This window comes from Labeo rohita, chromosome 1 (assembly GCF_022985175.1).
Source record: "Labeo rohita strain BAU-BD-2019 chromosome 1, IGBB_LRoh.1.0, whole genome shotgun sequence".
Classification (NCBI taxonomy): Eukaryota; Metazoa; Chordata; class Actinopteri; order Cypriniformes; family Cyprinidae; genus Labeo; species Labeo rohita.
Genome location: NC_066869.1, coordinates 9,541,953 through 9,553,776, shown reverse-complemented (window position 1 = coordinate 9,553,776; position 11,824 = coordinate 9,541,953). Strand labels below are relative to the sequence as shown.

Below are 11,824 nucleotides of genomic sequence, written 5' to 3'. Positions count from 1 at the left end.
TTCCCTTATACCTACACTGTAAAATCTAATTAGTTGGGCTTACTTAAAAAAAAAGCATGCAAACCGATTGCCTTAAAAAAACTACGTAAAGTGAAATAAGAATAGTATGTTGTAGTGACAAATGCTTAGTTTTTATAGTTTACTTACACGGGAGCTCTAGTAACTAAAAAAGAACTGTAGGGGGTACTTGATCATTTACTTTAGGCTTACACTTGACTTAATTTTAATTTACTGACTTGTGTCAGCAGTAACACAACAAAAAGAGAAAATAAAATAATATAATGATTATTGTCACAATTAATAAAAATAAATAAAATTGAATTGTTACCATTGTTGTGATTCACGTGCTGAATGTTGAAGTTTGTGACTTGAGCGCATTATCACAAATATTAAAGGATTGTCTCAACCCAATAAAGTTTCTGAAGGTGTTTATGAAGAACAATAAAATTGTAAAAGATCATTAATAAATATAAAAAATACATTAGCTAAAGAATTGGAAAGATTTAGCTAATCGAAATATCGGAACTCGAAAGTTACCTTCTAAAAGCAACCTACTTATTACTTTTCTTCCTTTGAAATAAAAAATTATGACTTCATGTTGCACTGCTGCATCAATAGGAAGAAAATTATAATAAGAAAAGCAAAGTTCCAAGTGCCCAACCAAACGGAACATTAATCACTAAAATGGTAAATAAAAAAAAAAAAAAATAATAATAATAATAATAAAAAAAATAAAATAAGACACACCAACAACATTTTACAAAAATCAACATCAATTTATGAAGTCAGCTTATGTGATGTTCTCTCAAATATATAGTTGTATTGAAACAACATTCAAGATGACTTTGGGAAATGAGTGAATGTAACTAGTGAAAAATAACTGCAGATTAACAATTGCCACCTCAAAAAAAAAAAAATTGCTTTTCTTCTTCTTCTGTTGTTATTTTGCAAATTAGCAACATATTAGTGCACTGCTGCCTCTCACTGGTTTATTAATGTTATTGGTTCCTTTGTGGCTACTTGAATATTTTAAGTAAACATCACTCAAAGTAGTAAGTAAACTGTTTTACTCGCTTGAAAGTAGCTGTAACTTAATAAAACCTAGTAAGTATAGCAACTAAGTAAAGATAACTAATTATATCTAAGTAAGGTAAACTATTGGATTTTACAGTGTACATGTACGTTCTTTATAGGTACACTATAATTACAGAAACATACACCGTAAATTCAGTTTACTTACGTAGTTCTTTGCGGGTTGTAATCTAAAGCGTTACCAATAATTGCATAATTCTGTTTCCGAAGTGAACCAGGCATGCAATTATGTTTCTCATCTTGAACCAAACAGCTGACTATATACACACACACACACACACAAACACACAATACACAATACGGAGAAAATTACATAACATCAAGGTAACACTTTCAGTTTCTCTTTCCAAGTCGAACATTGAGCTTTAAGACTAATTCCTAGTTACCTGAATAGGCGTTTTTTAAGGGTGGGGCACACAGAACATACCTTATCCTCACTGTTTCTAGCCAGCTCACGCTAGTTAATTCTTGAGCAGGGGATTTATTATTTTGTCTGCCATCCAGTGCTACAACTAGTTGATATAATGCTCAATCCAAGTGTTCGCTGAGGCTGTTATTAGTGGCAGGAGGAAAAAGCACAGTTTTATGACCTGTTTTCTAAAACAAAGTGACGCCCATGGTTGCCTGTAATGGAGAGCAGCTTCACGCACAGCAAGAGACAGAGCGAGCAAGGTGATACTTGTATTAGTTTTATAGACAGAGGGTATAGCTGTAATAAAACATATTTATTTATTTGTTTATTTATACATTCAATACTCTTTTGTTATTTCATGTTAGCCTAATTGAATTAATCATTGCAGATAATTTTTACCTACTTTTATTTTTTATCTATGCATAAATACTTAAGTCACTGTGAGATAAGAAGAGGAGTGCTTAACTGAACAAAAGAAAAAAATGGCATCAGCACAAAACGGTCAGTAAATTCTTGTAAAATAGAAAATGTAGAATAACGACGCAATTTAGAATGTCAAATTCATTGTTACTACCTCAACAGTTCATTTAGAAGCAGTGTTCATAATTAGTTTGTAATTTGTCTTGGAAAAGCATTCTTGCATTGTTTTCTGGAGCAAATTACCTGTTTTATAAAGAATGAGAAATTAAGTTTATTTATTGAAGTTAGCAAATGCATATGTACAGCTATTAAGTGTTATTATGACAGTTAATTTCACTAACTTAACTGTAGGTGGCACCAAAGTCGTTTGTTTAGGCCAGTTGTAATGTCAAATTGGTGTAGATTAATCACCGTTTATAATGTCAAATCTTCTGAATACGGCGCTACATGGAGCTACATAATTCATGATTTGGAATGGTAAAAAAAAAAAAAAAACACCAGTCACAAGAGAAGCATCAGCTAATAAGAGTGCTAATGTCTGTTTCACAGAATCTGATGAGGAACATGATTCACAGGATCTGAGGATTGTGTTATTGGGAGTCTCTGGAGCTGGAAAGAGTCCAACAGCAAATGCAATACTAGGTCGAGAGGCATTTAAAGAGAGCAAAACCAGAGAGAGAGTGAGATACAGACAGGAATAGTAGAAGACAGAAACATATCCATCATTGACACTGCAGGATTCTTCACCACTCATCTGACTGATGAAGAGATGAAGAAACAGATGATGAAGAGTCTGTATCTCGCTCATCCTGGTCCTCATGTGTTCCTGCTCATAATCAACCTGGAGACCTTCAGAGAGGAGCAGAGAAACATGGTGGAGAAAATTCAGGAGAACTTTGGAGAAGAAGCTTTGAAGTTCACCATGGTGCTGTTTGTCGGAAGAGAAAAGGTCTCTAGAAGAGTACTGAATCAAATCATTGAGAGTGAAAAAACACAGAAAACGCTGAACTACTTTAAGGGAAGATTTTATGTAATAAACAGCAAAAATGAATGCGATTCCAGCCAGATCACAAAGCTCCTGAAGAGTATTGATGAAATGGTGAAGAACAATGGAGGACAGCATTACAGCAATGAGATCTACCTGAAGAATATGAGAAAATTCAGAGAGGAGGAGATAATGAAACAAGTAGAAAAGAGACTGAAAGAAGAAGAAGTGATAATGAAACAGGAGCATGTTTGGAAAAGACACATAGAGATGAAGAAATTACAAAAAGAGAGTTGTACATGGAAGCCGAAAGAAGGGATAAATCAAGAGGAAGAAATAAAAATGAGAAGCAAAGAGGAGGGAATAAAAGATGACAATGAGAGGATAAAAGAAGACGTGAGTAAGAAGAAAACACAATATCTGAGAGAAAACGAAGCTGCTATTCGGGAAAATCTCAGGAGACAGATGGAAAGTCGGAGAGAGAAAGAAAGACAGAGATGGAAACTAGAAAAAGAAATGGCACAATATAATCTGTTAAAACCAGGTAACTTTTGAACCATTTATGGTTAAATTTTTTAACATTTTCATGTTCCAGAAAGCCAAACAGGACATTTACTTAGTAACTGAAAGCCTTCATTTTTATAATGAATGAAAAAAAGTTTTACAGTCATCCCAGAGATACCCAGAGATTTCCAAGTGTGAAGTTGCATCACAGACTTCTCATAGTGTTGCGTGGTTTCCATAGTTTCTGATTACTTCTCACCTGTTTACTTTTATGTATATGGTGTGTAATTCCTGATCAGTGCCTGATGGAGTCTTGATGGATTGCATACCAGTATATACCAATTTATACCAAATGTTTCCACATCGACATTTCAGCAGTTTGGAACAACAGCATATCATTCTCTCTCATTTTAGCAGATTTGAGCCCTGATCTACAGTCACTGACTGACAGCTGTGGTGGCAGATTTAACTCGTTCAACAATCAGGACAGAAACAGCCAAAAACAGGTCACAGAACTGATGGAGAAGATGGAACAACTGAGAAAAGACAATAGAGGAGAACATTACACCAATGAGAAGAGCCGAAAGAGTAAACTAGAGGAGATGCGACACAACAATAGTCAAGAGGACATAGAGAAGGACTTAAATGAGCTGAAAAGAGAAACAGACAAACTCATGGTGGGTCTTGAGTTAAGTGAGATGGCTCTGAGATTATCACAAACGAGAGCAATGGCACACAGTAACCTGTCAAAACAAGGTAAATACCAAACCATGTCAGAGATGTTCTTGTGTTTCTGCGTGTTACGTGTTAGCTGAAGACATGCATTAGTAAACCATATGGAAACTTCATTAAAACTAAAGTATAATGTTTATAATATTTTGTCTGACTGTGCATTATAGGTTTCACAGCTAAATTTCAAACTGTCTGAGGACCCAGCATTTTCATATTCTCAGTAACCTCATATATCTCTCTAACTCTAACAGATCTGAGGATTGTGCTCATGGGTTTACTTGGAGCAGGTAAGAGCGCAGCAGGAAACACCATCCTGGGCAGAAATGCATTCAGAGCGAGTTTATTGACAACCACTAGGAGCTGTGAGAAACAAAAAGCAGTGGTGTCTGGAAGAACCATCTCAATAATAGACACTCCAGGACTGTTAGATCCATTCTTATTCAAGCACATTCAAGATCATAATGAGTCTGATGTTGAGAAAAGTTTGCAAACGTCTGCTCCTGGTCCTCATGTGTTTCTGCTGGTGATTGGAGTGGAAGGATTAGCAAGGGTGGAAAAGAACCCAGTTAAATGGTATCAGGAGAACCTTGAAAAAGACATTTTAAATCACACAGTCATTCTTATCACTCATGCTGATTTGCCTGAAATCACTGATAGACAGCTGTGGTGGCAGATATCACACATTAAACAACAATGACAGAGACAATCACGGTCAGGTCACAGAGCTGATGGAGAAGATTGATGAAATGGTGCTTAGAAATGGAGGAAAGCATTACACCAGACAAAACATCTTTAAAAGGCAAGATGATACAAGTGGTTGTGAAATACAATAAAACCCATTAAGATGAGGATCATACCTGTCTCTAATTATTTCTACATTAGTCACTTTTTGAACAGTTTCTCCTTACAGATTTACTTCAGTTTTACATATTGAAAAACAACAACTGTTATTTTACCCAGAAGCCTGACAAAATTATGTAACGGTGTAACTGTAAAAAGGTGTCTACCTATGCATTAAGAGAAAAAAAAAAAAAAAAACAGGACCTATCAATGTTTAACAATGATGCAAATCAAGTGTGTTTATGTCACAAGTGAGCTATTAACTTACTTATAATGGGCTACTTTTGTTACATCCGCGCCAGGCTCCACCCTCACTACAACACAACGCTCACAATCACCCGAGTTCTGATCACCAGCACCTGACAGCCATCAGCTCATCAATTAAGCACCACATAAAAGCACACACCACTCCACATTCACTGTCCAAGCTTGACTATTCGAAGTGGACTCGCTATTCTCAGCATATTCCCTGTTATACTTACCTGTTGTGAACTTACCTGTGCTCTCCTTGTCAGCTCCTCGTTCTCCTCCAGATTCCCATCGTTCGTCTTCCTCGTGGTGTCCTGTGAGTTGTGATGTGTGGTTGTGGTGTTCGTCTTTGGCTTCGTCTCCATCCGATCATCTGTGTGTACAACGGAAATAAGACTGGTTACTATCTCATTCTACGCTCTCAAACTATATCAAGATTGTCTACTCACCTTTTTGTCTCACCCTGTCTGCTGAACTCATTTCAATAAACTGTTATTGCATATACTTACCATCTGTGTCCCGTCCGCTTCATAACAACTTTGTTCTTGCTAGGTCAGAGTACTTTTTTTTTTTTTTTTTTTTTTTTTTTTTTTTCTGAAACAAATAATCTTTAATAATCAATCAGTCAATCAATATCTGCAACATTCAGCTTCACAGTTTTCTCAAAAGCACTTAACTTAAGTTGCCTCATACTGTACATGACCTCACACACAGTTTTGTGGTTCTTTGTGTTTTGTTTCTGTTTAAATCTCTATTGTCAAGTTTTGTTGTGTCTTTTATGGACTTTTTAAATAGTGAAATAGTAATATAAGTACCTTCATGTTTGCTTTTCTTCTTATCTTTGTCTAGTACTGTTGTATATACATTGTATATTTTTATCATCCTATAAATGTCTTGTCAAGGCTTGAATTTTGATCTAGTCCTCTCTCTTTTAGTTTCTTTGACATTAGAAACACAACTCATGGGTCATAATATGCAGTAATTCAAATGTTTAAGAATCAACTACAGCAGTAGCCTTGTGGAGTTTATAGATGGTGTAAAGGGGTTCAAACACCATATTCATACATGCAATAAATTCGCATATTAACATATTACAACACCAAAATGCAAGAATGAACCTACAATTTATAGGAATGATAATATATGAACTATGATATATATAGCCTTGCTCAAAAGGAGAAATAATGAGAGAAGAATGAGTTTACCAATAAAAATGCACTCCTTTTAGAAACGTAAGTACCTGCAGCAATGTATTTCAGGTTTGTCAGAAATGCAAACACAGAGTTTTTATTTTCCATGAGAGCTGGTTAAGAACGAGTGATGTAAACTGAACGGGTGAGTCACCCTCAGTGACACTCATGAGAACCGGATTTGCCAGAGACCAACCAAAGACTCCGCCCAACAGAAGAATTCTATTCATTCAAGGTAAAAATTCAGCAGACTCATGCCAACTCTATGATGATATGATGAAGTACCCAGTGAATGACTTCTTCACCAACTGTAAGCACTTAGCAGCAACGTTACATAAACAATATTTATCAGACTATGAATAAATGTTTTAGCAGGTAAAATCAATGCCAACTATTAACAGACTGACCAATAAACATTTATTTTTACACTAAACTGTGAAACTGGTGACGTCACTGGACTGAACAATATGTGGAGGTCCAGTACATGGAAAAAGATAATTCTTCAGGTAAATGTTAAAACTGTAACACAATTTGTTGTATTTTCCCAATATTTGTATCAGTTTTACTGGTACACTGTAAAAAACAATTTGTTGAGTCAACTTAAAATAATTTGTAACCTGGCTGCCTTAAAATTTTAAGTTCAGTCAACTCAAAAAAAGTTTATTCAACTTGAAATGTTAAATTATACTAAGTGACAACTTAGATATTTGAGTTGAATCAACTTAAAATTTTAAGGGAGCTGGGTTACTTACCCATCTGTTAAGTTTAGCAAACACAAATATCTAAGTTGTTACTTAGTACAACTTAACATTTCAAGTTGAATAAACTTAATTATTTTAAGCTGACTCAACAAATTGTGGTTTTTTTTATTTTTTACAGTGTAGTCTGTGTAAAGAATTTTTGGGTATAATATGTCACAGTTTACTTTATTTTGCTATCCTCACTTACATATATCAACTAAAGTGTCCTGCTCCCACTAGTAAAAAATATACACATTTTTATCTGGTGTCTGAATTATTTTTGATTTGACTGCATATTCCTAAAAAAGTGTCTGAAAAAGTTATTTTAATTATGTAGTAATGATTGAGCCTACCTGTCGAGAAAGCTTGGCTTCTTCATTGAATCAACAATTCATTAAAAACCATCCACCTTAAAAATGCAATGTCAGTGTTCACTCTAGTCTCACACATTACCTCTCTATTTTTTTGAAACTTTGGAAATAATATCCATCTGTGGTGAAAGGATTATTTACTTTTGTAATATTCAAACATGCTATAGGATTCCCGCTCAAATGGTTTATTACAGATTGTCACACCCCAGACTTATGTGAATGGTTGAGCTAGATCAAATAAAACTGAGGTTCTCAACAAGCTAATAAAGATCTTCAAGATTACTAGAAAGTTACCACCAGGTCAGTTTGATTAAGGATGGAGCTAGACTCTGCATGCAAGTGTAGTGTATACAAATGTTTTGAGGAAGCTACACCAAGAAATATCTTGTAGCTATGACTCTACATTAAAATAAATAAATAAATAAAGAAAGAAATGTAGGCAGAACACTAATTTATTTGACTAATACTGACAATGAAAATTGCAAAATTAAAACATATTTTCCTTTATTTTTGGTCTGAAATCATGTAACTTTTTTTAACATTCTTGTTATGTTTGATGAGCCATTCACTCTTTAGGTCCAGCCTAATAAATAATTTTGAAACATACATAATTTAATCCACTAATATTGTTAGAATCTGTAACATTGAAGACAAATAAAAATTATTTTCCAGCTGTTTGTTCATATTTGTTTCCTCCTGTTGTTCCAGATGTTCTTCATCCTTCAAGTCCACTTTTAGCTACCGCTGCAGCTGCTAGTGCCCCTACGAACAAAACAAACATTCCTTTCAACCAATTTGATGGGCTTTCTTTGACTTTCTCCTCTTTCTCACTGTCAGTCTCTTCCTGATATTTCACAAATGTCTCATTGGTGTAGTGCTTCCCTCCATTGCTCTCCACCATCTTTTCAATCTTCTCCAGCAGTTCAGTGACCTGAGAGTGATTCTCCATGTTTTTATTGTTTAATGAGTGAAATCTGCCACAGAAACTCTCAGTAAATGCCTGTAGATCTGGAGTGTCTCTAATATACTCATCTAATGATTTTTCCTTCAGATGATCAGTGTGAGTGAACAGAATGATGGTGTGGCGTAAAGCATCTTCTCCGATGTTCTCCTGAATCCATTTCACTGTGTTTTTCTCCTCATCTGTACATTTCTTGTCCAGTCTGATGACCAGCAGAAACACATGAGGGCCAGGAGCAGACACCTCTGCACACTTTTGTATTTCAGCCTGCATTTGGTCTCTCGTCATCGATGGATCAAACAGTCCTGGAGTGTCGATCACTGAGATGTGTCTTCCACACACGTGTGCTTCTTGTTTCTCACAGGTTTGAGTGCTTGATGGGAGACTCATATTGATTCTGAACGCATCTTTGCCCAGGATGGTGTTTGCTGCCGAGCTCTTTCCAGATCCACTTTTACCCAGAAAAACAATCCTCAGATCAGACACTGTGAAGAAAAAAGTTAGTTTACTAACTTTACAACATGTCTTAATAAAAAGATTTCAGTTATAAACAGCTAAATGTTTACCGTTTACTGAATTATTTTCTGGTGTCTCTTTCTTCTCCCCGATCAAACACGTTTCATGTTTTTGGTTGCTTTGATTTCCTTCTGGAGATATTTTTTCACTCTCATTTATAGCTCTTTGGTCTTTCTGAACATCGTTTTCTATCTCTTCTTCTGTAATCTGATGCTCTGCTCTGTTTTCTTCTTCTCCGTTCTTCTCTTTCTCTTGACTTGTTATTTGCTGGTCTAGACTGATCTCTTTTCCATCGTTTTGTTTAGTTTCATCTTGACTATTCTTCACACAGATCTCTTTAACATAATGTTCTCGTCCATTCTTCCATACCACTTCATCGATATTCTCTAACAGGCTTGCAATCTGCTTCCTATCTCTCTTGTTTTTATGAATGATCACATGGCATTTCTCTTCACAGAAGCTCAGGAGTTCTCTAGTTTTTCTGTCCAGCCTGAACTCGATCCATTCTCGCTTGGACATCGCCTCTCTTCCGGTGAACAGCACCATGGTGAACCTGAAAGCGTCCTTTCCAAAGTGCTCATGAATCTTTTTTACGATCTTCACCACGTCTTCTATGAATCTGTCGAGTCTGATGACGAGCAGGAACACGTGAGGACCAGGATGAGCGAGAGTAAGACTCTTCATCATCTGCTCCCGCATCTCTTCATCAGTCAGTTGAGTGTTGAAGAATCCTGGAGTGTCGATGATGGAGATGTTTCTGTCTTCTACTCTCCCTGTTTGTATCTCACTCTCTGTGGTTCGCCTTTCTTTAAACGCCTCTCGACCCAGTATTACGTTGCCTATTGAACTCTTTCCAGCTTCACTTCTTCCAATTAGCACCATCCTCAGCTCTTGTACAGCAGGTGGTGGTTCTGAGAAATAATGAGAAATAAACATTAGAGGGAATTGTAGACCAAATTATTGTAGTTTCAGTGTGGTCATTTAGTAAACATTATAGGTAATATATGCAGTAATGCTTTGGATCATGAAAAGTGTGTTAGGCAATAAAACAAAGCAGATAATTGGACTACAGTTGTTATATGGTAAGAGAAACTGATGACTTGGTTTCGTGGGAAAGAAAAATAAAAAAAACTATTAAATTACTTAATAGGCGTGTTCTCTTAAAGAGACAGTGCCTTAAATACTACACACATAATACAAAAAAAAAAATAAATAAATAAATAAATAAAATAAAATACATGAGGAACTAAATCATGCATTAACTCATATATTATTAGACTCAAAATATGAGAAAATATAACATTATAGTGTTACAATTATGTCAGATGACAAAATACTTAAAAGGTTAAGTTATAATATTTTCAATTCAACATTTACATTTTTCACTTTAGAACAACACACACAATGAGTCATTCATAAAATATGTAAGATAAAAAAGTAAACTGACTCTTGTAAACTTGTAGACTACAAACATGGCAAACGAGTTTGCTTATAATACTATAACAATTTGACACAACCACAGTTAATATCAGCCTAAAATGACACATCTAAAAACACATTGATCGTATCTGCTAAATAATAGCTACAATACCAGATCTCAAACGTGATAACCTGACAGCACATACAGTAGATACTCACGTTAGCCTATACTATTTTATACTATCTACTAACTAAACCATTGGTGCAAATATAGACATGTCTGAATTATGTTTTGTTGTTTATGTGAATGTACATATTCAGAAATCACCCACTTAAACAGTGTGTAAAACACACGATTGATATTGAGATCAACTACAATCTAGCTAAACAGGTTTTGTTGTGTATATTTTGTCTCTGACATGCTCCGCAGTGACTATATCAGTTTACAATAATACAAACATACCTGTATGTTTTGGATTCATGTCTCTGTGTTGTTCTGGCTGATATCTGTAAGTTTCACAGCAGTAGTTCAGTCTCTCAGTGTGAATCCAATGAGAGAATGAAGGTATTTGAGCTTGAGCAGTTGTGGCAGTGAAACTCCCTCTATTGTGATGAACTAATGACAACAAAATGACTAACACTCTGACGTGATTGAAAGGCTTTCTGACACACTTTTGACGGATTGCTTTTTCTTTTTTTTAAGTGAGACCACATTTGATATTAGCTTAATACAGATGTGTAATACAGTCAAATGGACTTATTTTAATTAATTCAGTCAATTTCATCAGCAGTAACTGAAACTGACTCTTTTTATTTTCTCTTTTAGTGATCACAGAACAACAATGTAAATGTCACATTTTGGCCTTTGAGATCATCTTTAGATCACATCTCTGAGAAGTTATTTTCAGCCACAGTCACAGCCGCTGAATATCAAACGTCACTGATTTCTTGTTTTGGGATCTTTGCCCCACCCTTCAGCACAGGTTAAACCTGTTGAACGAACACTGAACAACATCTAAAGAATCATTGATGTCTGTAGGAGTTTACTGGCCTCGCAAACTACACTGTAAAATGACTTGTCTAAGTTGTAAACAAAACAAGGGTTATTGAGATGCAATACAATCCAATAAAAAAGTTTTTTTTCTACTAAACACAAAAACATGTTATTTCATGTTTTTATTATTATTATTATTATTATTATTATTATTATTATTAGTGAAATTTACTAGTAATTCCTGAGTGTCCTCTGTTGGTTTTCTGAGTTTCTTTTAACAAACTTTAATTCTTGGTTCTCAGCAACACGGAAACTTTTTTTTTTTTTTTCAGTCAACATTTCCCACCACAAGATGGCACCATAAAAGTAAAACAAAAGCTTTAATTTGGAGAACAATAC

At 35.1% G+C, this 11,824-nt stretch overlaps 1 protein-coding gene and 1 pseudogene across 1 annotated transcript; one reads left to right on the top strand and one right to left on the bottom strand.

Moving 5' to 3' along the window:
- The first annotated feature begins 1,942 nt into the window (after positions 1-1,942).
- Positions 1,943-4,978, top strand: LOC127162571 (GTPase IMAP family member 8-like; annotated as a pseudogene).
- Positions 4,979-8,048: 3,070 nt separating this feature from the next.
- Positions 8,049-10,979, bottom strand: LOC127167447 (GTPase IMAP family member 8-like). Its single transcript, XM_051113564.1, has 3 exons — positions 10,895-10,979; positions 9,063-9,902; positions 8,049-8,981 (listed from the first exon to the last, which is right to left on the bottom strand). The coding sequence occupies exons 1-3, from the start codon at positions 10,911-10,913 to the stop codon at positions 8,251-8,253; spliced, it is 1,590 nt and encodes a 529-aa protein (XP_050969521.1). The 5' UTR covers positions 10,914-10,979; the 3' UTR covers positions 8,049-8,250.
- Between the last annotated feature and the right edge of the window lie 845 nt (positions 10,980-11,824).

Coding starts and splice junctions, on each gene's coding strand:
- LOC127167447 (XM_051113564.1), bottom strand. Junction 8,982..9,062: donor AGAAAATAATTCAGTAAACG/GTAAACATTTAG, acceptor TTTTCTTCACAG/TGTCTGATCTGAGGATTGTT.